Source organism: Mizuhopecten yessoensis, unplaced genomic scaffold (assembly GCF_002113885.1).
Source record: "Mizuhopecten yessoensis strain PY_sf001 unplaced genomic scaffold, ASM211388v2 scaffold8195, whole genome shotgun sequence".
Lineage (NCBI taxonomy): Eukaryota > Metazoa > Mollusca > Bivalvia > Pectinida > Pectinidae > Mizuhopecten > Mizuhopecten yessoensis.
Window position 1 is genome coordinate 2,154,023 of NW_018407426.1, and position 27,853 is coordinate 2,181,875.

A 27,853-nucleotide genomic window follows, 5' to 3' on the forward strand; every position below is an offset into this window, starting at 1 on the left:
GGTATTCATTGATATGTCATTTGTTTGTGAGAGTAACATCATCAATTTTAAGAAAACGACATAATTTTCTCACAAAAACCAATGCCGTAACAATCAATACCTGCTCACAAGAGAAGATAACTCTGCAACACGCAAAGACAGAATAGAACATTTGATTAACGCTGCAAGTCGTTAATATGTCAACACCAATCTGATGACAGTTATATGAACCTGACATTGTGATTGCCAGAATAAGCTACTGTAATACCAGTAGAACACACAGTTGCACTGACTGTGTGCTTGCCAAAACTTGTTGTAAAAAAATACCTACATTGTAACCTGTATTACCAATTTGAACCCCTGGATTTGTTGAATTGATCACCATACCATCAACACGTACTGCCTGGTAGCCTAAATTTCATTTATTTAATAAAAATTCATATGACTTAACTGTAAAATCTTTAAACGTTGAATAATTTTTTGAAAAATTCTATAGAAAATTTAAACTGAAGGGAAAAAAACCCTTAAGTGGTCTAAAACGATTTTGAAAAATTTAGCTCGAATTCAAAAAGAAACATCTCTAGTAAAATGATACAAATGTAAGGAAAACTTTTGTAATCCATAATCTCTTTCTATATTAAATCAAATATTGTGTATTATTAAAAATGAATTCTCGGTGACATACATCATGACATTTATAATTAAATGTATAATAATTCAGTCGTCGCTTCTTTGTGAATATATGGCACAAATACAATGACATGAATAAAAATCACTCTGGCAAGAAAACACTTGTGTAGATTCATTAACTGGCATCAATGTGGTAAATTTAAAACACAAAACAGTTGTTTTCAGAACTGAGCAGGAGAAAAAACTAATGAAAACATGTGGGTCCTTGCAACATAAAATCTTATGTATTTTGAAATCTTATGTACATTGTATTTCAAGGATTGTTTGTAGATGCATATATATAGAGATCACTGTTAGATGACCTTGATATTTAGGTCATAGAATATGTTGATGATCTGTCAAAGGTCAATGAGTATATAATTGAATAGTAATTTAAGGGTCAAGGATGAGTGACGACATTAAGAACTCACGGACACTCAGTGATGACCTTGACCCTAAATTTGAAATGACCTTCATGAGAGGTCATTATCACAACATACACATTGACATTCATATAGAATCATTGATGATGAATTAATGCAACAAATAAGCGATGACCTTCAGTTGTGACCTTGATTGATGACCTTGAGTATATATATTGATGACCTTTGGGACTGGTGAGTATATATCTGAGTATTTTAGTTCCTCTTCTTCTGTCGAGTAGGTGTGTGGCCAGTTCTCTGCCACACATCAGATTGTGAAACGCTCCGTACAAGGATCATGAAGATGAATATTGGAAATAAAAAGGGCAGGAAAAATATTGATTTGGGGTCATCTGAAAAGATAAAAATATCAAAAGTATAGTATATTCTAACAGATGTATTTCTTTTTGCGAACAAAATGAATTTAAGTCAAATATGCATTCAATTCCAATGAATTTTATACTTCTAAAGTAAAATTATGACTAAACATCATTCAACCAAAAACACACATTTTACTTAAATTGTTCTGTGTAGTTGTTGTAAATAAATGAATTACTTTCAAACACTTAGCATTATTTCATGTCATGAATAGATTTCCCCATAATTTAATATCTATAAAAATGTCAACATATTGATGTGGGTAATCTGTTTAATAGATCCATTTTAAAAATTCTTAAATGTCTTCAACTGAGCAAAAAAAATGGGTATTTTTATGGGATAGTTCAGTATTACTCATGAGAAATCCAAAACAAGATGATGTTTCTTTATGATTGAAAATAGTTTAATTATTCAAGATGATTTATAGACTATAAATAAACATATATGTACTTGCTAGTGTGTACAACCAGTGAGAAATGAGTGGGGATTTAAAGTTTCAATTGTACGAACTGCACATATAGTCAGTTTACAAGTCACAATAAGGTCCACACAAACATATTATTAACCCTTTCACCCCTATGCAACTTTAGTAGACTCTCCTATGCATTGATCTGGATGAGTCCATTATGGTCTACAGTGGTGAAATGGTCAAGTACATTCATGATGTAAAACAGAAGTACCCTTGTCAGTAACAATACACATACCACACGGGGCATTTAAGTCAACAACATTCTTCAAGAATGCATCACAAATAGGACACATACTGTATCTGAGGAATTCTTTGTTATTGTGGTAGAAATTTCACATAAAAAGAAAATCACAATGGGTGCAAATATAACATGGTTATTTCGATACTTACTAAGATTAACAGCACCTAGTGCAGGGAGATTCTGTAAATAGTTTGGCGGATCAACCTCTTCCCTATCGACTAACTGAGTCTCTGTGGCTACAGTCACAGGAATTATCTCCCCTTTGTCCACCTCTTCATTGGGCGAGGTGTTTTTGGTAGTAATATCCAAGGAAGTATCACAGGTAGTTAACTTGAGTTTATCCTTAGCCTTACATAAAAGTTCTCGAGTGGGACTTTCTTTCTTTTTTGCCTTAAACAAATGAGCATATTTTCTACGTTCTGCTTCTTGCATAGCATGTAACCGAATCTGTGACATCCGTTCCTCCATTTTTTCTAAACGTCTGTTTTGATCGTTTTGTAACTTAGTTAACGCTGGATGGTCGTCCACATTTAACTTTTCATAGCTAAATGAATCCTTCATGAGATTTAAGTCCTTTGTGACATTGTTATTACGATTTAACGACATGGTTTTTTGTTTGAAGTCTGGCCCCAACAAAGAATCGCGGGAGTGATATCCACTGCTGAGAGAAAGGCGTTCTATATCTGCAGACAAGCGATTGAACTTGATTTGATGTAACGAGTCCGTGTCTCCTGTGAGCATCCCCTGTGTACTGTAATTTACATCACCGACTTTCTTTGTTTTTTTCTTTTTGGACTGAACATGTCCCATTCTTGTTTCTGAAAGTACAAAAGTTATAGTAAATAGTCTTTTAAATCGAACACATCTATGACAATAAAAATTCAAACAATAGCCCTACCTATATTTTTGTAGTTAACTCTGAAAATTTTCACTACTTCTGACGTAAAATGAACTTGTATCAACTGAACTAAATATTGAATTTACGTTTGACAGTTAATAGATTAGCACTTAATGACGTCAAAATAATACGTTGAAAACTGGAATGTTTATCTCCACATCCTCATCCACTCATACAAGCAGGAAATGAAATGATTACCTTAATATTCTTTATGTAAATCCCTCTAAAAATATAACGACTAACTGCTTCAGCAGACCATAATGCTTGTACGTAATGATTGCATAGATACATTAACATTTATATATACACAATGCAACAGAGAATTTGTGGGGGAATCTTTCTCACTGACTACGTGAGTTCATTCATTCATCCGACGTACAGGAAATTTCTCCTTCACAAAATGAAGCACCTTGTGGCGCCATCTGTAAGTACACAGGGAAAAACCTATTGTCCTCCTTTGGCCTATAAACTCGCGATATTGTTTTACAATTGTATCAACTCAACCATTGATTTTGTTTTGTTTTTGTTTACTAAAAGATTTTTCTGATAACTATGGATTTATAAAAGGGGAGATAACCTTTGCAAATAATCAACATTTTCTTCTCAAGTTCAAATATATGAATTGTCTGAATAATCCATTTGATGAAAAGGAAATAATCTAAATTCATTATAAGCACAACCCTACTGCTGTATACATAGTTAAATCGTAATTACTGAATAATCTGGATCGCTGTCAACGCTGGATTTGATATTTGGTAGCAAAATTACCATCTTTTAAATTACAATGTACATTGTATGTCAAAACCTGTCTTATCCAGCCCCGGTCTACTCTTCTGGAAACCAGTCTTAATATACTTATCTAGCTATTTACAAATCCATGTAAAGAATTGTCTTTTCATTCTAGCCTTTTCATTTTGTTCCACAAGTTTTCATCTCCAAAAGTGTTTTTCCGGATATGGAATAGGGAAACTAGATCTGTTGAGTAATCATATAAGTGTAAAATATGCAACATGGAAATTGATTAAAAAAAAAATATTTTCAATTCTTACATCAGTGATGCATTTTTAAGTATATTACAAATATATATATTCAAAATAACTTACAATTATTACTGTTTTAATAAACCATACCCTGTATCATTAAAAGCGGCCTTTTATTTTGGTCCCAGTCATATCCAGTTTAGACAGGTCATACTGCGTCGATACTGTTCTTACACATATGGTTACACCTTATTCTGATTTTCAAACTAATTTTTATTCATTTTACAACAATTGTGAAAAAAGTTATATTAACTTATCTAAATAACTCTTGTTGGCCTGAATGACAGACAGCAGGGGGTTTCAATGTGGGAGAAAACAAAAGTACCGGAGAAAACCCATGAGGTTCGTTCGGCAGGTGACCCCTTACAGTTTAACTTCCGATCAAGGAATCAAACCCAGGCAATGCATCTCGGTGAAAGGGTACCCGCAGTGCGCTATCCACAAAACCACCCTATTATGATGAAATAATTCTGTTTTTGCACTTACTTCTTAAGTTTTACTCCTCAGCACACACATACAACTCATCAGTGTATCCATCTGAAAAATATAAATTTTGTCATCTAATTAAAACATCACACATAAAATCTCTAAAAACCATTCAATTGGTATGGCCATACCATAAGAAATCTTAGGGAAAAAGAATACCAGCAAAAATTCAAGTTGAAACGCTGATATAAGATGGATTATAGCTATAGGCTAGACAGAGATTACCTCTCGTATGAGAGTAGGAACCTTATAGAACTCCCAAAACACTTATATTTATGATTATGGCTTAGTTATCTGAATGGCAGAACTATACTCTGTAACCACTGGGGACTCGGACAATCTAGACAATTCATTTTCATTATAAAGATCAATCATATTTCATAATTATCTATCCAGAAAATTGATTACAAGATTATTTTCACTCAGAGAAGAAACAGGTTGACTGGATCAACTACATTTATTGGGGCTGGTCCTATTTTGTATTACTAGCTGTATATATCTATATCTATATATATCTAATAAACATTTACCCAGCTAGTAACCTTCAAACAAATGTCTAGCAATTGTATGACACACACAGTACTGACACTGTCTAGATCTGTTTTGGTTGACAAATTCAAAACAATGATGCTAAATTAATAACAGCTAGTGCATATATATACATACACAGTAGACATATATTGATAAGTATAATATGTACATAATTATCGTATCTGAATATTTATATATCTTCATAATGTTTCATTTTGAACACTACAAACCATGACCTAGCTAACATATATAGCCATCATCATCATCATAAGCTGCCGTAAACTGCCACATATTCCTCATAACACGAAATACGCCATTATCCTCAATAATCCCTACTTGTATAGAAAACACCTCTGCAACCTGCCGTTGCATTCCGTAGCAGAAATCCTGTCAACTGTGAGATAATCAACAAGTATTGGAGGGAGCCCGTATCCATCAGCGCAAGTTCTGACACACTGTAGATCTTACACGTAACATGTACAACATAAATATCCCTTACTGAACCAATAGGAGTTCACACTGGTATCAAATCCATCAGTTTTCTTAAATTTGAGCGCCTTTCATTACGCATGTGATCGGTAATACTGCGGTTTCAAACCTCTTCAAATTGAATAACATATCATAATTTGTACCTATATAGGCATTTGATATATGTAGGAAGTAGAAAACTTTATTAAATTGTACATGCTGATCTATGTATAGATGTAGGAAGTAGAAAACTTTATTATATTGTACATGCTGATCTATGTATAGATAGATGTGTTCAATTGGAAACCCGCATATGGGGAAAACCTTGCTTTGGCCGCTTGTTTATTTGCAATACATCAATAAAATAACCAAAATCAAATTCCCCGAGTAATGTATAGGTCTGCTGTGTGATATTGACCAAATCAAATTCAATAATACCAGTTTTTATATATGTCTCCATGAGCTAGTCTGGGTTTCATCACTCCCAGTATATATAGAATGATGTTTTGATTTTAAGATCTCTTCATGATGTGAATTACCATCATGTGGCATGACATCACACTATCCGAGTTCACTTTAAACTTTCTTGTTGTAACAGGTACTTGTAGAGGACTGTCCAACCAGTTGTGATATCATGACTGTAATGTTGATTTATATCAATTCAAGTTCATTCTTATGTAAATCCTTCTTACACTTTGTCATATTTTGTTTCTAGACCATATTACACAAAAGTAAGTGAAGACTAATAATTTGTAATTAGCAGGGCTAGACATTGATTTTTATAACCACTATACAATCTGTCGGGCTAGTAGTTTCCCAATGTACTACTAGTCCATGTGCAAATTCCTCTAATCCAATATTATTCAACATGATAAATTATATCAAATTTTGACCAGCTGTTTTGAGAACCACGCTGGTCCAGCTGGAGATTCCACTATCTGGCGGTATACCCCCCTTAATATTGTCGAGCACTAATTAAGGTGTGTGCGGTTATTTGAGATTTTCAAACTCTGAATTTAACCAAAATTCAACGTGGCTAATTTATGACTAAATACAAATACATTGTAAATTTGTAAAAAGAAGATGAATAAGATAATTTGATAAATATTGTGAAGCCAAAAATTCCTTACCATTGATATTTGAAAATACTCTTTTCCACTACTGTATTCATATTTATATACTTTTAAGTGTTAGAGCGTGCCTGCATGCTCCTGGGATGGAGCTGATCCTGTCGAGTTGTGTGTATTTACATGTACACACAGTGGTGATCAGATCTAGATGATCCCGTGAGTAACACCCACAATACTTTGTATGTGGCCTCAGGATTTAACGGCTACTATTGGTTTCCTTCCAACTCAGTTATTTATCACTTTTTCATGTAGATAAAAATTCTTCTTCACTTAGATCATGTCCTAGGAGTGATTTGTTTGTTAAAAATTCACCTCTTTTATATTCGTTATAGCATATTAGTTTTGTAAGGAAATGTGATAGGTGATGTAGACCTGCACAAGGTGTAATCTGTCTGCACGTCTCTTACTAAATAATGTGTGTATACGCATAGCCCCTACTACCCCCCCCCCCCCCCCCCCCCCCCATCACACACACACACACACACACTCCCCCATCATGTACAGTAGGTAATGTATATCTAATAAACAGTAGCTGTATATAAAGATAGATATACACTGTATGTAGGTCATTCAGAGCCTCCCACCCCGCACCTGTTTAAGAGGTGAAATCATGAACCTCCCACCGAGACTGTTTACAATAGGGGATGATACTGTCTAGTCACTGTAACCGAAGTCTGAAAATTTGATCAGGCTAGGGCATACACAATGTAGACTTGCTCAAGTCAGACTTCATTCATGAGGTTCTAAATTAAACCTTTACACTGCATAAACACACCATAACCGCGACCAACTTCCTCCGGCCCCAACAACAATGGAAACTTTTTTACCGCAAAATGTACCATACATCTATCAATCAAAATGTCAAAAGTCTTATGTTGGTGTCAGAAGAATCTTGGGCAATATACATGTACAATATATTATAAGGTCAGAGTAAAATATCAAAATATATAAATGTATGTTCATATATATGGAAACTTAAATTTACAAAAATCTTTAACGAATATGAGAAAAACAAGGTGCTGAAACAGTGGTCTAACGAGATGGGAGAATACTATGAATAAATAAATTCATGAAATAAATGAATTTGTAGAACAATCTGTTTTAAGTACAAACATTGAGTCCTCAATCATTCAGTATCTGAAGAAGAAGCATGTTAATCTGTGAAAATGGGGTATGTACCACAAATCTCCGCCAATTGTAAAGGTCTGTTGAAACACACACACATCTTTATATAGGGACTGTGAGCCATGCTCCTTTGAGCAGGGATTCCATGGACGACAATCAGGTACCAAATTATCAAATATGGATGCAAAAGTTAAACATTTTAATCTTGATGAAATTCAATTTTTAATAGAAGTCTTAAACTACAACTTGGGAAATTCAGGGGTAAGAAGGAAGTTTTAGATTTTTTTTTTTTTCATTCAGTGTCTGCATGCAATAAAGAAGGAGTGGATTCTTCATGAAGTGAACTTGTGAATACATGATATATTAGATATGTCTTAAGCTTACAAATCATAGGAAAGGATGTGAGTCACCATACACACTGGGATGGGATCCAAACAATCTACAAACTCGAGGAGAAATCTTATATAAATGCATTAATTGGTGTGCCCCTCTCCAATCTGCTAGTGACATCATCATCTCTTGTCTCAGCTGGCTCATACCCAACTCACAGGCTTGCCAACACCACCAATGCATGAAGAAAGGGAGGTAATTCTAACATTAAACTTGTAAATAAATGAATTCTGTAAATATATATGCATGTTTGCAATTACAGAGATATTTTTCCTGAATTACTTTGTATTGTAAGCAAAATCAAACAAACAAAATTCTTTTCATTATTTCATGCTTCAACCAGTTTTTAACACATGCACAGTGCACATCATATATACTGTGATACATAAATATATATGCACATAAAAAATGCATACGACATGAAGTACTGAGGTCAACAAGAACTATAAAGCCACAAATTAACTAATTATACCCTCATGATCAGCTTCCGCCACAAGAATGTGAAAAGGGGGATAACTCCCTTGAAATATAAAATGAGCAAAGAATAAATCACAATTGAACAACTAATCAGACAACCACTGTTCAAATAATGTATATTTGGTGAAAAGGTAAGAAGTTCTTCAGATGCAATATTTAAACAAAAACCTTAAAAAAAGGGGCTTCAGCCCTATAAATATAGGAGCGATAATTACCATACAAAATAGTCCTATGCATGCTGGTCAAAAATTCTAGGCACAATTATTGTATATTTATACACACATTATAATATCATTTTCTTTCTTTCTCCTAGACTTTCATCCAAATTTCCACAAATTCTTTGTTCTATTAAGCAAATTCATTGATTTGTGCTGGTTTTGAGGAGTCATTATTCATCATTAAGTTAGAATTATCTTTCATACATTTTTAATTCAATGGCCATTGCAAAACTGAGTGTTGTATCGACAAATTGCCATGGACCATAAATAATAACTTCATTGCATTACAAATTATATTGATTTTCCAATAAAATTTCAGTGTGGTTGATTGCCATATTTTGAGCTATAACCACATTTTATATACCAAATTCTTTGATAATGTATCACTGCACCAACTGCACTGCTTGATTACCCACCATTACAATTTTTACACCACATATCAAATCTGCACAACCAATGATGTACTACAGAAAAAATGTTACGAACATGTGCCTACCTGGTATTTCCATGAAACGACAGGCTGTCCTATGCAGTGCCTCAGACAACCTTAACGCAATTAGGCAATAGAGCGAAAGTCACTGCACAATCGGAACTGGGCAATCTCCGACTCCCAGACCACTCTCAGTAATTTGCGCCACACACAACATTGTATTTGAAATGACAATCAATGTTGATTCAAGCTGCATGCTTCTGAATACACAGCAAGGCACACATTACCTGACAGACGCGTACACAGCACACTAATATAAAGATGGCATAAATATTGTATTTATTCTGTATATCATTACATCTATAATATATTTTTTTTAATCACAAAAAGTCATTATATTTGGTTTCTCTATTTTTAATGGAGAGACTTGTATAGGGCATTCATTTTGTCATGTTGAATGTACTACAATGTATACTCATCCTGCAAAAAGCCCATGCCTGGCAATATGTATAGCCCACCAACATGCAGGTCAGTACCAAAAGATGATATTTCATTGTCCTGTAATAAGCCCATCACACTTACTGTGGTACTTTGAGTCAAAAGAATATATGTCGACCCTACTCAGGAGCTGCAGCTTAAATAAGGTATACATATTTCTCAAATCCAATTTTTTCAACAGACATTTGATTGGTATGCATTTATATCATGGCATCGATCTAGCATGTGCAACTATTTTTTAATAGACACAATAGTTATATCTGTGTTTATAATTCTTTATGTGTTTAACGAGGATTACCGACAGCCCAAGGGCTATATATACTAGTCGTTTTTCCTCATATATCCGATTCATAAACATATTTTCCCTATATATATCCATGCCATTAACAGGAAGTTTAATTCATATATAAATACACATCTCATTAATAGCTATTTGAAACTGTCATCAGGGGTAATTTATATATCATAATATTATAGTCAAGTGTACATGTGGTAACAACTTAATTCCTAATCACCTGAATGGCCGACTTCTATACCCCGTCTGCACCAAGAACTGTGGGAATAGTTGCTTGGACATTCTAAAATAATCAAGGAAAAGTATTCCAAGGCAATCCGTAGTCCCGCATCAGTAATGATTTCTCTCTTTACCATGCTGTTCACCTATCTCAGGATATACTTTGGTAGGTTACAGTGACGTTCTTCTTGTACTCCACACGTTACCAGCTAATTATATATATATAACACATACTTGTATACCCAAACTGGTTACTCCAGGAGAAATAGTATAGAAAATATGCCTGTACAAAATTTTGGCTAATTTTTCCAAAAAGGAACAATGATTCCCATAATAATGACCAGATTGAAATAGTAATTGCAGGTGCACAATATTAATGACTACAGTACAGCGGTGAAGTTTCATGGAATTCGGCTAAGCTTAGAACTGTAGGAAGAGTTGTTTGGATAAAATTGTGTCTACAGACAGATAGACAGACACCTCTATACCTTCGAGCTATGGATAATACTGTAGCAAAAATCAAAATCCAACAACAGAAACTCTACTCAAGGGTAATTACTGCCTATATATTTAAATTCTTTAGCATGTTGGTAATTTTAGGTCTATAATAAATTACCTGTATTTCAACTATCACTTCTTTGAAGTCTTATTTACTCATCATACATGTATATGAAGAATTTCTAAATTTTTGCCTTCATGTTGAAATTATGCATTATCTTGTTTAGTGGCAAAATTGCTCAATTTAAAGAAATTAATGAGACAAAATAAGCCTATTGACACATCATATGATGTTTATGTGATGAATATTATTTTACTTGTCAGTATTCATATCAGGAATAATATCGAAAAAGCTGTAAAATTGATAAACTATATCCATTATAATCTAATATTTAATATTCTCTACATCATCAATAACACTGTAATTTAACCATCATCTGATGTCCAGACAGATAGATAGCTCACTGATGTAATCTAATAAACCTAAAAGTCTGGTCTATTCCAATAAATGATAACTGTAACAACACCTCAGCTGCCAGTACGCCCGACACTGGCCACTGTATAGCCTCTCTCGAGATCTGTCAGTCAATATATATCCCCGAGTTCTGTTGTATTATGTGTCCTGGCCGGCTCCGTTTCTAAACCATTTATTGTGAAGTATAACAATGTAGGTATATACTGTGTAATTTACAGTGGCGTCAACATCGCGATGGTTAACTACAAATTAACTATAAATTAGAGGCTTTTATAAATCCTCAGGGACCCATACCTTACTCACTATATGTACTGGTACACCACATCATCAAATACTGCAGAGAGCCCCAGCTAACAAGGGAGATAACTACAGTATCACACGATCAATACAATCCACTTGAGGAACTATTTATTTCTGTGGCTTTTTAGCTATGGTGGTAGTACTTAGCCATAGGAATGGGTCATATTATGAGATACAGAAAAACCTTAAACACTCTCACCACCAGCAATTTAATCGAACTTGGTGTTATGAGCTTGATTCACGAATAATTTGGTTATACCAGTTTAGAAACAGAATACAAGAACCACATGTAGTAAACAAGAATGATGCATGATGAATCCTTGATTCTGAAGGAATGCGGACAAAATATGACGTAAAAAAGAAAAGTTTTCAAAAGTTACGCAGCATGAACTTAATAAAACACAAGATATAAATATGCTACCAGCTGCTAGATATAGACCAATGGCTAGCTACCAATGCTCGAAAGTTTTTTGTGAAGAATTTTCCAGCTTCATTTTGTTACAAGCTTTTCTTACCTTTGGGGGGGGGTCTCAGGTTGATCCCTCAAGTTTGAATCTTATTTATGTACATACATATTAGCTTAGAATCAGACATCCAAGTGATCAAAATTGTTACAATATAATTTTGTTTTCAATGATTTAATATTCTAGAGATGGGGGCCAGTCAAGACCATTCCATGAAGTTAGGTATTCCATTTGATACAAATGATTATCACTAGCTTACTATAACAGATGCTTTAATTGTCCTGTTTACATATAGAACTACACCTCATATATAACTAAATATCAATTATACAATGTACTGGGAAAATATTTTCGCAACCACATATATATCAAGTTTATATTCAGGACTTGCGTCACCCTATGCAATTTGTATATCACAGCTGTTTAATAAGCTAGCCCTTGCTAAGTAAATATTCGTGTCTAGATGTTCCTAGGTTTATATCATGGTGAGCTCACTGATGTACATGTAATCAATTGCATAATGAAAGGACAGAGTTCACAAACTGCAGGCTCATCAGCACAAATAACACACATCTGTCATACTTTGACATTTGATTGTAATTCATCTCCAAAGTACAGGAGTATGCATCCGCACATTATGACTAACAGGTTTTGTTCCCATGTTATTAAGTATTTATGATAGTTGATAAATAGCTGTGTTTCAATTACCATATGAATTCCATTTGTGTACATATGTTATATTGATAAAAATGTAACTTATGATAGTTATACCATAAGTTATAGCATGTATGCAATGCACTACGTAAAGGAAAAGTGCCATATATATATCCACATTTGAATTTCCAGGTTAAATGGCCATATATAGGTATTTATAAATAATCATGAATAAGACTCCCACTTCTGAGCTTGTTTTTAATTTCCTTAACTGGTTCAACCCTTAAGTCACATTTGAACCTTACCTAATCAAAGACTGTAAAAGTTTAAAAATTAAGGGGTGAAAGAGCTAAAAGATGAAGTAATAAAATGAGGTTATTTTCTAACTTAGAGTTACTTCCCTTGTCAAGGCAATCTACAAGTCATTAAGTGTGAGACTGGAAAACTGGTCTGATTAACATACAGTCCTATCACTGTAATTTTTAAAATTTACCTTTTTTTATGTTTGTTTTCAATCACTCCAATTTCAAACAAATATCAATCAGTAAAATTAACATAGATATATGGAACACTTTTGTAGAATTCGAAGAGGACTTAAATATTTTTGACAGAGGTTATATTTTGCAGCGGAACGGGACTAAAGGTCGTTTGCCAGGAACCAGGACCCGTGGTAGCTCTATGGGTCAGTGCCTCCGTCTAGAGCTCGGAAGGTTCCTGGGTTGAATCCTGGTCTGGCCATGACTTTTTTTATCTTTTATACTTTTACAACTATAGTGGTGCCTGTACATGTGACCAACTCTAAACTGTAGATATGGATGCTCTAACCAATTGAGCTAGCTACCAGCTGGTTGCCAGTGACCAACCCAGACCAGACCAGACCAGACCAGCTCCCCAGCTCCACAACAATTATAACATGTTGATGCTGCTCTTTACTTAAAGCTGACAGCGCAAGTTAAAAATAATTCACTTGAGATTTTTTTTTGATTTTTTTTTTTCAAAATATTTTTTTCTGGTTTTGATATCTCTTCCAACTATAGTTTCTAGGTAAGTGCCAATATTTTAGTTTGTCCTTGCTTGGTAACGAGTACAATGTATGGCTCTCCCTGGGTATAAAAAGCACATTACCTGTCAATGTAAGCTTTAAGCTGTCAATGTAAGCTTTAAACTGTCAATGTACGATTTTAGTTCTTAATTATTACATTCAGGGTCCATTTTCTTACTTTTTTTATTTCTTTTTTTAAATCTGGCACCTAATAAACCATTTCACATGCAAATAGATCTAGGAACTATGAACATTATTCAACAGACCTAGCACACCTCATCTCCATAACAAACCACCTTATAGATCACGATCACCCACAACAAATCTAGGACCTAACAATTAAAACTATCTCCCCTGCATAGATACAGTGTAATTCAAAAAAATATAATTAAACATTTAAGATACAAATCGTAAAAAACAAATATTGCAACATTAATGGGTGTACAGGACATTGTACTCCTTTTATACTGACAAAACACCACACCAACTGAAACATTCATTAAAGCAGACAGCTGCACAACTCAACATTTCATGAGTAATCATTGCAAAGAACAATCAATACTCAATGCTAGAATTGTAAACGACCTGCAACATGCTCTCCAAATGTGTGGTGTGCATGCATACCCACAGGTAGATCTGGCTATGCACGTTGCACAGACACACAATATATATATTATAAACCTTACACAAGAAAATTATTAAAAATTTACAAGAATTTAAAAGGTAATACTGATAATAATTAACTTCCATATGATTTCATATTTCTTCTATGAACATTACCTGTGTACAAGAAATTACCTTTAACTGTATAAATTAACATATAATTTATGTGTTGTTGATATTGCAATGCGTCTCTGTCGTTTCAATATAAAATTCCAGTTTAAAGGACACAATGCATTTCTATTAGGTGTCTGAAACCTTAATTTATTGACACCTGACTTTAACTTCTGAACATAATCCTGTAATATCGCACATCATTTTGATGGCCCAAAATGTCTCATTTCTATTGTCTTTTAACAATCACATTACTGACAAACAGTCTTGTCAGGCAAAATGATTCACTCCCTTTAATGTCTATGAGGTGAATAGATTTCACTTTCCGTGTATACATGAACAAAGTAAATAACCCTACATTGTACATGTACATGAATACCCTCTAATGCTGGTAATTTATCATTTTAACACCAAAGATTAGAGACTCACCTTCACCGTATGCCAGACCCCGGTGTACAAGTTTACCGTACAGAGCAACTTCTCTGATGCTATTTCCAGTGAGAATGTTAAGCACACACTGCACCCAACTACGCAATACCTTTAAATAAATACACCCCCCATGAGCGCTCAGCCTCCTCCTAGGATCGTGGCCCTGACTTTGGTAGAGTAGTGTATGTAGTTGTGAATGAAATTCTGGTAAGTGTGTGCCTCGATCTCCCGCCCACCACATATCCCCTACGCAAGAACATCCAAGCACACGCACACAGAGAGGAAGTGCAGATACTATATTAAATACAACCTGTATGTTACCTCGTCCTAATATAACTCTAGTGAAAACCATGTGAATTCTATCATATTGAAAATACCACATATTGTCAAGTTACAAATTAGACCATACAAACTTCTATACCACATTTAATTACATTTTAACCAGTGAAATATCATGGATTATCTATTTGATTAAACTTATCTTTTCTGCAATGCAGATCTATATACATGTATACAAAATTTTATATCTTCGCAAGTGAAGATATAACACTTTCAATCCAATCAGAACAGTACATTCTATTCACTGCGTAATGGCAGAATAAGTGGTTGTTCTGGTACATCTTTGCAACATACATTATATTTTACATAACTGCACGATTGATATCATTTTTGTTTGGAAAATCTTGCCAGGTAAAATAACAGCAAATGGTAGAATAGCGTTGATCATGAGTAACTTATCCAAAATGGTGCTCTGCCTTGTTGTCAAATTTGACATTAAAACCTCGTATCAAACATTACGCTACTAGTTCCCACATTTTTCTGTTAAAGAAAATAAAGAAATAGAATAAAAAGAATATTTAGTGGTTGAATACCATATGCTTTGCACTCTTAAAAAATAATGATATTCTAGATCTGCAGCCATACTCGTGAAATATATATATAGTATTCAACGGGAAACCATAAATATCCCAAATATATATCTTTTACGCCATACTCGTGAAATATATATATAGTATTCAACGGGAAACCATTACTTATTCCATATATATATCTTTTACAAACGCATATCAACCTCAATACCACATATTTTCTATAAAACATATATCAGCTACATTACCACATGTATTTAATAAAACATATATATCAGCTACAATATTTGCATATTTCTACAAACCAGACAACCACATAAATACGTATTTTCAACAAAGCTTACTTATATCAGCCACATGCTATACCACATATTTTAAACTTGAAAGTATATCGGCCGTTAAAAATACCACATTATAATTTCTACAATAAAACAGACAACCACAATACCGAATATTTCCACAATAAAACAGACAACCACAATACCACATATTTTCTTCAAAGCATATCAACCTTAATACAAGACATTTTCTAGAAAAGCATATTGGCCATAACACTTAATATTTTCCACAGATTGTACATGATACCGAGAGGTTCCAAATGTGGTTAGAAACATAAAAAATACCAAAGAAGAATGAGAGGTTATTACAGGCTATTCACAGGGATGATTATAATATAATACCCCCTAGCTGTCACTGTTATTTGCCTGAAATTCCTCAATAAATATCATTATCTGTCAGCTCTGTAAGTGATAAAATATGTGCAGCGCTTCAACTGCAGTCGATCGGTTTATGTATTTTCCGGTGTGTTACACCCCAGGGAAATATGGCATGTATTTTATATCAAAATACATCATTTAATAACCAATGTATTGAGCAACTATCATTAGCTTCTTCTCATTGAGATTTATCAGTGATTTTATTTCTGTTTCCATACAAGAATCTTCCATTGCCTAATCAGATCGGAAAACAATGGGAATGATTTGTTTTGCTGCTTCGGTATTTAGACCAAGAATTCCCCAGTGGGAGAGGTAATGCTGAAATTCCCCACTCTTTGGCACCTCCTGTACCAGTACACACACATATATATATCTCACAAGGAATTTTAATGCCAGGAGAACAACACACCCATTGAAGAGAATATTAGATCATGCAAGGGAAAGCAATCAACACCATTTAATGAGGAATTTGGATGATGTGATCCCGTTATTTATAGTGTACATTCTTGTACAAGTTTGCAAAACAGCTGAGTTTGAAACAGCCAGTCAATTTATTAAATACCGATCAGCTGTAAATACATTTTTTTTTTAAATAATCAAAAAATATAAATCATCATTACTTTAATCAAACTTAATTTAAAATGACACATGTACATACTTGCCAAGTTTTTGAAATTTCTATGTAAAATGTGCGAAACTAACACTTTTAAATGGCATCATTTGAGCTGTACTTTCAGGTAAAATCATCAGATCTTAGAAGTAGAAATAGTTGAGCAAATTCATTGGTTGAGAATTAATGCTCCATTTTAGGGTCTAAAAGCGGGAGTCTCCCTCCTAAATAGGGAGATTTGGCAAGTATGAATGTACCTGCATGTGTTAATCTCAATCTAAGTGATACCCTTATTTCCATATATATATGATATCATTCTTAAAATTCCTGATGTTTTCCAACCCGAAGTCCATGAGCCCCATCCCCAAAATAGGTAGAAAAAGCTCTGATTTTGAGATGTATACTTCTTAGAATGATATGGTGTTGTTTGCTTATTTTAGACAGGTGAGTCATTGTGATTAAGTAAATTCGTTTATACATGTACCACATACTGAGTATCCTAATACAGTAACACTGTAATCATCATTATTTGTTGCTGTTGCTTTGTCATCTGAATACAAGCTGATCGAGAAGTAAAGTCTTTTTTAATTTTATTTTAGATAGGGAAATTTTAAAGAGATTTTGGAAATAAAAGCAACATTTTCCTATTTCAATATGGCCCCACATGGAAAAAACCTGAACAGTACGTACACTGTGTTAAATGTATTTATAAGAAATTATCTGAAACCTTAAGCTACTAGAAAAAAGTGTCGAAAGCTTTGTATTTTCCTCGTAATTAATGGAAGTCACTCAAAATGTACATATATCTCAATCATCTATCAGCTGGTATACAACATCAATCTGATAATTAGGAAAGTACACTGTAAATCAACATTTAGCTCCCTAACTTCCATTATTTCTAAAAACATATTTGTCAACAGTGGCAATCATCAGTCTGAAGAATGGGAATTCGAAAGAAGTAGTGAAACAAATGTACATTTGACGGGGATCAAACCAGCAAACCCTGAATTTCAGGTCAGAAGCAGATCTCATTCCCATGATCTAGCAGTAACTTAAGCATGAAGCTAAACTTCAGAAGGCAGCTTTGACACTTATGTATAATTCACGTATCCTTTTGCATGCTTCCATATCTATCAATATATACAGATCTAAACCGAGTACCTGCAAAGTACGGGGGGGGGGGGGGGGGGGGGGNAGACAAAGTCATCACGGACAGACTTGTAGTAAAATTGCTTGGAACGTAACTTTTTGGCTGGTGTATGATTTCATATAGATCTAGACCAGTACAGATGAGCACTATATACCTTTTACCTTAGATCCACCCTACATGAGTCAAATATTACGACTTTAAAATATTCTTAACCTGGGTGTAGCCGGTAACATTAACTGCTTGAGGTGGATTTGAAATATGGATTGGAATGGAATGACGTACATGTACGACTAGCTTAAAAAAAAAAGCTTGGTTCTCCATCTGATGTATCACAGGGTCCTATGAATTTATCTCATGACATCAATGTACCATAATAAACTTATTAAACTCCATCTTTATCTGTTGTGTCGATCAGACAAACAATCATTGTCGTTAATTCACCCTGTATCCAGGTGCTATCTATATAAAGATTGATCCTGAATCCAGTTTACTCAGCATCATATTGCCAACAAACTTCACCTTCAAAGATCCCCTCATCTTGATAAGCTATTTTGGGACCAAATATCACATTTTAATCTTCTCCTATTCTATATGGAGAGCCGCCAAGAAGTGTGAGTGTAGTTTCTATATACATTGCATCACTAGTTTTCCAATAGCCAGCTGATATTCATGTTGTACCAGCACAGGTACATCCTATAATATAGGATGCAGAGGAAGCTGCAAGTTTGGCAGCCTAAAGCCAATCCCAACACAGCTCCCACAGGGACCTGAGAAGCAGACAAAGTTGTTATTTTTTTTCTTAATGTGTAGGGACTGAGTACTATTAGGTATACTTTGTTTACACTGTAATTATCTATCATATGGGTTTAGATCAACTACATGTATAGACAAAAGTATGTCATCCTGGTTACAAATTGAAATGTTTTCCACGTAAACGGGTAGACGGAACAGAATTTGTTTCAAGCAGCTAATTAATTATGAAGATTCAAATCTCTTGTCCATGATGGTCATTTGTTTAACTTCCAATAGAATACAATCTGTTACTGTACCATTTTCGTAAAGAAATCATGCATATTGATTTAAAAACTTAAAGCATCTATTCTATAACAATGTCTATATACCAGGTAAGGTCTCAACATACAAACTGTGTCTTAATTCTGAAATCCCTGTGACTGTTCCTTATTTATGTCTAGAGATTTGCTGTATATTACATTCACTGCAAGTTGTTTTTAAAGTTTAGGGTTCAACTAGTGAAAGCAAGTAAATTCTAGTACAGTTATGTATGTACTAGCACTCCTATGTTAAATCAAGTGAAAGCAACTCAATTGCATTCGATAGAAAGCAAGATCAATTCAACAGGCAATGATGCAATCTCATTCCTGAAAGAGTTTAAGAGTTTGATATATATATACTAGGGAATGAACTGCGTTTTTTTTCATTTTCATGCCCATATGAATGCAAATTGATTACATCCACAATGTTTAATGGTACATTTTTACTATAGAACAATTGTTGAATTTTATTCATTTGTTCTTAAATCATTTATTTAAGTATACATTTTGTATATATATGTGTTGTTCTTTAAACAACATTGGCGGAACAGACCTATTTAAATAAAATTGGTGCCAATAATTAACCGTAGTCATTTGAGCGTTTGACGCAAGGGCATGTTATCCGAAGCAAAGCGTCAAAGCTCTCGTTGAATAAGGTTAATTAATCTATGACATCATAATTATCAGTAAACCATGTATTTTGTCACGAGAGTGTTTGCTTTCATACTCAAATGAAATACATTTCTGCTGGTAATGTTCATATATATATATAGCAGGATGCAGTGCAAATGTAAATATAGATATATAAATTACAGATAAGTTTATTTATAATTTAACAATTACAGCAACGTTAACTTGTTACCTGAATGCACTGAGCATTGTAGATTTTTATCAATACAGCTGTTAACATTTCTTATGCTTAACACCATTGGCAGCATAAATGTATATATAAATATTTGCAGTAAAAATTTAAATATGTTTGATTAATTAATTAATTTAGCACAGGTTATGCATACACTGTGCATAATTTGTGCTGTCCCTATTGCATTACAACACTTCAGACCTCCAGTTTCTCATTTCTCCCTTCCTGCCTCTTTCTTTTGGCAATATATGTTGTCTCTATTGTCAGACAATGTGACCAGGTGGAATATCATGCTACTGCGTTTAGCTGCTCCATTGATTATTTTGGGTCAGAAAAAAAAATGCTTCTTCGAAGACAGACTAATCTTGAGCAAACTGACTTAAAGGCGTTTAAAGTAAATAAAGCACTTGAGCATACCTGAGTTATATAACACACTGGTGTTGAATATAATGTCCCATCATCATCTGTGGACATCAATTGACCTTAAGCTAACTAGTAAATAGCTGTTGCAAGGACACAACACTCAAAACAAATATTTTTACATAATATTGTGAGAGTCTTAGACAAAAAGATATACATATATGTGAACTTTAGATTTCGGGGTTCCTCAAGGGTCGGTGTTAGGACCACGAAAATATTGTATGTTCTCCAAACCGATTGGAGAGATTTGTCGTCGCCATAGCCTTCGCTATCATTGCTAAGCCAATGACACACAAATTTACATGGTCATAAAACCTCAGGCCAGTTGGAATACAGTCTCAGAAAGTCTGGAAGCTTGTCTGACAGATATCAGTATCTGGATAAACGCCAACATGCTTAAACTTAATCAGGAAAAGACGGAACTGATCGTCTTTTCCCCAAAGTGTCAGCAAACAATGGCTCTCTAGCTCAAGTTCGGTGCCAGAACTATCGAGACTGTTCCAGCTGTTAAAAACCTAGGGGTATACTTTCACAGTTCTCTGAACATGGAGAAACGAGTGAACGTTATTGCCAAATTCTGTTACTACCAGATCAGGAACATCGGCTGTATTCGGCAGTTTCTAACTGCAGATGCATGCAAGATTTTGGTGCATACACTTGTTACCTCTCAGTTGGATTATGGTAACGCCCTGCTCTGTGGTATATCTGACAAACTAACTAGGCCTGCAGAGGGTCCAGAACACTGCAGCACGGCAAGTTACTCGTACTCGAAAGAGAGAGCACATCACACCTGCGCTTTATTCGTTGCACTGGTTACCTGTACGATACAGGTCGCAGTACAAAATTCTGGTATACACATACAAGGCACTGAATGGAACAGCTCCTCAGTACCTACAGGAGCTTGTTACCCTGTATCAGCCGTCAAGATCACTGCGGTCGGAGTCAGAATCTTTGTTGTGTGTCCCAAAATCTTGTACTGTGACCTATGGAAACAGATGCTTTGGGAGGGTTTCGGCTATGTTGTAGAATAGCTTACCATCTGCTATTAGGAAGTCAAATACCCTGGCCAAGTTTAAGATGGACATAAAAACTCACCTCTTCACGTCTACATTTTAGAATCTTTGCAAAGATGTCATGTAAATACCACCCTTTTATTTGTTCAATTATGTGCACATTGCTTGTTAAATGTATGAAACTTTGAAAGTGATTGCAAGCCTTTGTTGTTTGTTTTCACAATTATAACCATTACTATTATCCATATGTTGTAAAGCGCCTTAGAGTAATTTTACAAATTATATAGGGCGCTATATAAATGTTGTACCAGGTATATTATTATTATTATTATTATTTATTATAACATTTTTCACAAACAATGTACATAGCAAAGATGAGCCAATTACCATGATCAATAGAAGTTAGCAGTATAATTCATGCCTATTTGACCTGCAAGATTTTCTGGAAATTCTGGCTATAAAGCAAGCATAAACACAAAATGATATTGATTCAACTTTTTATAAATTTATCACTAACTTTTATTTTGGTTTGGACTATTTATCAATGGTTCTTAACTTGCTCCATCAACTTTTTAAAAATCAAAGTTTGGATCCCAATATTTTAAAAATTATTGATTTTCTTGTTGTTATAAACTAAAATTGATGTAACATACAAGAAGTATGATACAAAGAAGAAATCTGATTACATGTTGAATATATTATATACAGGTAAACAAAACTTGTATATTGTCTGGTTACATATACAGTATATACAAATGTACATTTGTATTCTGACATGGACGGCTGGCCCTATTGGTGTTCAACAGACTAAATATATATACAATGCACATGTACTGTTAACTGACTTGGCAGATCTCAGTATAAAGAACAATAGAAAAAAGCAAACAGAATTCAGCACTGACAATGAAGATGTACTGGTTCACGATAAATAATCAACACCATTCATCTCTACAACTTGGTGTACATTAATGCAGATGTATGACAAAATTAACCCTTTCACCCCTATGTAACTTTAGTAGGCTCTACCATACATTGATATGGATGAGTCCATTATGGTCTACAGTGGTGAAAGGGTTAAAGCTAATTAATTTTATACAAAATACTGTATATATTGACGAAGAAATTTCTTGAACTTTACACCCTATTAGTACATACACATAATGATTTTCTTATAATAGTCTAAACGAACTGTTACAGAAATGGTTATGAAGTTACCAAGGAGCCTGTGCAACTTCAACGTCAGTTTCAGATTTATAAAGAAGTAATTCAGTTACATTGCCGACGTCCCTGTCAAGGAAGTTGATAGTTCAACATACTTTAATTATCACCTCAAATCTTCCCTCCGCTGTTGTTACTAGTTTATAAATGCAAATAAATGATGCCGAGTTTCCCCACAAGTTTTTTTTAATCTCAAATATGCAGTTTCCCTCCACTTAAACTGTAGCTGATTGATCTGTATCGTAAATACCTCAGAAGCACTTTTGTATGCAGATTCAGATTTGCCAGATTAATTTTTTGTTTTTCTTAACAAAGAAATCTGTTAAACTAAAAGCAGTTGTCAACCGCCTTTTAAAGTTCCACAGCAGTCTGATATAGAAATACAATATTTTTTTATGATTTTTTTTTTTATTTTTCAAGCAGATATAGCAATTGTCTACACAACGAATTTGAGAGATTTAAAGTTCTACAACAGTCTGGTATAGAAATTCAATTGTCTATACAATGAACTTGAGAGATTATTATCTTTTTCAGACTTCTATTCTTTTTAAAGTTGCTCATTTGTTTTAAATTTTAGGCTTTGAAATTAGTGAGATATTCTCAAGGCGTCATCAGCTGATTTTTGTACTGATACAGACATACAGTACGCAGTATACTTAACCATACATGTCCACATAACTAGGGTGTAAACTGAAATGAAGAAGAATTTTAGAAATACCTTGGTTGAATTTCTCATTAAAAGAAGCTTAAATAACAAGGCATGGCTATTAATGGTGCATTCACAGTAAGTAAAAGATGACTTATAAATCAGAAACTTAGCAAAGGTGACAGATCCATAATAACGAATGAGCTATTGGTGTCACCTTGTTTGTTAAGAACCATCAAAAAGATTTACAAAAATGTCTTTTAAACACAGACGCTCCACCCCAACCCCCATGATGCATTGAAAGTAGTGATGGGCAATCGGTTTAAAATCATAATCGATAATCGGTTTGTAAATTTAAGTTGTAAACTGACTGATGATCGATTGCATAAACCGTTTAAGTTTTATGGGACTGAATACCAAAATAAAGTGAGAAAACTTCTATTACGTCAATAGACAGAGTTGTTCACTATATAGATAAGGCCAAAATAAAATAATAGTCTGTTTAGGGTTGTATGGGCAAAAAAACAAGGGTAGGTAGGTCGATTTTAAAAAAAAAATGTATATTTTTGTGTACCTGCAGGTGGTCATGTGATTATGACTACTATATTGTATGTAAAACAAAGAATTATATAAACAAGGTTCATTGTGCTCCATATATGCTGACATTTAGCACCAAAACAGAGCTAGAAGCCATTTTGAAAGGCAAGAAACCTTCTAAAATTCGAAAACCAGTGGGTTTTTTTAAAAAGATTTTATTTTATTTTTTTCATCAAAAAGTTTTGGGTCAGGGGTAAAAAGCCAGGGTAGTCGGTCGGGAACCCTAAACAGACATATTTTTTTTTGGCCTTATAGGTTTCTTTCTTTTATAATGAATGGATATCAAGCAACATTTATGCAGTTTTATCAATTTATGATCATATAGTATAAATCATAAGAATATATGACTTTTAAAGCATATATACTTTAAGAACCATCAACATGATTTACAAAAATGTCTTTCAAACACAGAGCCCATCCTAGGCCTCCTAACACCATGCTAAGCATGCATTGACAGTCTACATATACATGTACATGTATATCATTACAACAGAAACAGAATGACAAACCCAATCAGTGACATTTTTTTTTTAACTTTAGACAAAATTTGGGAATGGGGCAGGCAAACTGCAAACACACATGTACAGCTTTATGCATACTGGTTTATATGCACTGTATATATATATATACATGCATACAAAATGTCACTCAAATTGCTTCTGACCTTGAAGTCTGATTGTGTAAAATGACATTCAGAGCATCGTGATCAGATTATCAACTTATCTCCATCAATCACGTCAAGTTAGGTTAATATTGTAAATATTGAGAACTATCGTCTACAGCTAGAAAATAGTAGTAATACACGAGTTAAAAACTGCTGTATAAGAAATTTATCAGTTTGAAATTTAACTAATTTGCAGACTATATATACATATATTTATAACTGATTAATTTTTACATTTGCCAACTATACATTTATAAACATTGTGATTAAAATTTACCTTTACATATGAAGTGTCTGGTACAACAGCATGTACTTAACAAGGTGTGCATGGCATTATAATATCTTGGTTACCTTGATAACCCTGGTAACCAGGTAATATGATTGGTTGCTAACGGGAGAAATGTTAGTATACAGGTCAGTTTATAATCATTGTAGGCTAAAATGAGTTCACCATACCTAATTAGGCCATGTTTACACGTTGAAGGCCAGTGACTGACGTGCACACTTTCTTACCTAACGGTATTACTACAGACATCCCTGCAGTGGAATTTCCAGCATACGAGCAGACGATGAAAACATCACAACTTTTAGACAGGGTTTATCCTCAATTGTACAATGTCTACAGTTGTACGACATCTCTATCGTTCTCTTTGTTATTGTAACATAAACACTTGGACTATAACGTTAACGTGTACGTACGGAGAATGAATGAGTCATGAACTGTGCGCTTACAGCTATCATTGAGAAAACCTTTGAAACACACACGCTTAGCCAGTACAGTATAGCATAGTCACTCAGGCGAACTGGTGAATCATCACCGCTATGAATCCCATAAGGCCTTGTTTACTAGGCATTCTGCGTACTAGCTAGATATTTCTCACCTTATCCTTCAACACGTAGACGCCACGCATTTCTTTGACATCTTTCATGAAGTACTTTGCCACAATGCTTCTTTTTGAAACTTCACAAGATACGATGAACCACTTTCCGCATCCAGTGACGCCATTTTGGAAAATGTGTTTTGCAGTGTCTGACGTCACTTCGCGCGTAATTGGGGAATCCGATAGGACTCAGCCTCTGAAGCAATTTCATGAATTTCAGGAAATACGTTTTTCTTCTTAAAAAAGGTTTGAACGAGAGAAAAATAAATGTTGTGTACGTTTTATAAGGTACAATCGGGAATAGATCGCGCGCTCGACATCTGTAATTTGATTTATACTTGAGGAAATATAATATCAGATTATGTAGAAACTCTGTAAAACAGTGAATACACGTTTTGAAATGACATTGCTTATCGCGTCATGCAGTATCAGTTCTTGAGGGGCAGAGACTATAAAATATAATGAGTGTTCTTTATCAAGCAGAGATGTATATATTATACGTCTCTGCATCAAGTATACGTGTACGCCAAAAATGATACGTTCACGACCAGCTACAATATGTACATGCATATATATATACACAATTTATGCATACTTATCTCAAGTTCATTGGAGAGTTGTTCAAGATCTATAGACTTTCTGCCATCAGTCTGATACGCTAATGTAAAGGACATCTTTCATATGGAAGTTAACGATAAGATATTTTATTTATTTATTACAGAGACGTATATATACTGGCTTTGTATGTCTGTTCATTAATTTTATTTTTAATATTTTGTTAAATGGACCTGAACAGGAAAATCCATGGGATGTTTTCATTAGGTTTAAAATGCTAAATTTAGAAAAAGATATCAAAATGACTTCAATTTTGCAGTGGTGACTTTGCAATCAATATACGACATTGTTTGAAATAATTTAAAATACATCTTTCATATTGAAGTTGACGATAAGATATTTAATTTTATTGATTTATTTTTAATTGAACATTTGGTTAATGGACATGAACCGGAAAACCCATGGGATAGCTACATTTCTGAGAAAATATTAGTAGTGTACACATGCGGTTACAAGTACAATGTACGTAGAAAACGTGGGAGTTCTGAGAAGTTAATGGATGCATGGACAAACAGCTTTAGTTTGTGTGACGTAATAAGTTGAACTCCAGCCAATACACAAGTTGTTTTCGTCACTTAGCTGAACGAAATAGTGCTGGATTTGGAATATACAGAATTTTTAGGTTTCAAGGAGGGGGTGGGGGGTTAGGGGGNATACATTTTCCAAAGGGGTGGGGTCAAAATGTTTGTGAATCTTTGTTTGAAAATTGACATTTGATGTGGGATCCATACTCAATATACTGATAATCATACTTAACATTTGATTTCATTTCCTTTTTGTGAATGCTAACTTTAAAAAAATAGTATCAAAATGACTTCAAATGTGTATTTTTGCATATACACCTACATTTTTCCGACTTGGTTTGAAATGGTTTGCTTGAACCTTAACTAATATGTTTAGAGCAATTCTAGATGTTTTTGATATTTAAAAATGACACCCGAATGATGGTTTGTACGCAGTGGCATCAAAATGCCAGGGTCCCTGTTGTCATTCAGTAGTTGACTCTAGATCCGCTGGTGGACTGTCAGTCCAAGAGGTTCCATTTAGCCATTAACATGTAGCTGAAATGTATTGTCTATTGTAGCCTTAAGTTATTATAATGTAACGTCATAAAAGGTATAATTTGAACACTCTATATTTCTTTTGCTGAATATACATTTCTACGTATGTTTCGGTATATTTTAGACAAAGATTTTTTTAATTCTTTTGACCCTTACTAACACTGATGAGTCCAAAGTTGACAAAATGGCAATATGGCGCAGTAAAAACATTTTCACTTCGTTTGGTTCCTGCATCGTCTTGTTGATCTTTTGCAATTGGTGGTTGCTACCTTCGTGTTTCTAGTTATCATTTTTACGTCACAAAGTGCCCGACTCTGCTGGTGCACGATCTGTAATCCCAAGTTTTTCTGTATAATCTTGCAGCTGAAGTTTTATACAAAGCTATTAGAAATTATAATCAGGAATTAAGTCACCTTACGTAGCCAAAGTTGTGCATGAGGGTCTTAGAAGCACCTTTTCGGCCATTTAGCTTTATTTCTA

At 34.1% G+C, this 27,853-nt stretch overlaps 1 protein-coding gene across 4 annotated transcripts; it reads right to left on the reverse strand.

Annotated features, from left to right (window-relative positions):
* Positions 1-78: 78 nt before the first annotated feature.
* On the reverse strand, positions 79-26,100 carry LOC110455310. Of its 4 annotated transcripts, none has more exons than XM_021505375.1 (4): positions 25,698-26,100; positions 4,583-4,633; positions 2,308-2,976; positions 79-1,423 (listed from the first exon to the last, which is right to left on the reverse strand). In XM_021505375.1, the coding sequence occupies exons 3-4, from the start codon at positions 2,966-2,968 to the stop codon at positions 1,287-1,289; spliced, it is 798 nt and encodes a 265-aa protein (XP_021361050.1). In that variant the 5' UTR covers positions 2,969-2,976; positions 4,583-4,633; positions 25,698-26,100; the 3' UTR covers positions 79-1,286. The 4 variants fall into 4 exon arrangements, with proteins under 4 accessions (XP_021361050.1, XP_021361049.1, XP_021361051.1 ...); XM_021505374.1 differs by lacking the exon at positions 25,698-26,100 and adding an exon at positions 25,330-25,687; XM_021505376.1 differs by lacking the exon at positions 25,698-26,100 and adding an exon at positions 15,000-15,396.
* Positions 26,101-27,853: the final 1,753 nt, after the last annotated feature.

Excerpts from the sequence above, each read along its gene's own strand:
- LOC110455310 (XM_021505375.1), bottom strand. The coding sequence starts at position 2,968 with ATGGGACATGTTCAGTCCAAAAAGAAAAAAACAAAGAAAGTCGGTGAT. Across the intron at positions 1,424-2,307 it reads ACTAGGTGCTGTTAATCTTA|ATGACCCCAAATCAATATTT; the intron begins GTAAGTATCGAA and ends TTATCTTTTCAG.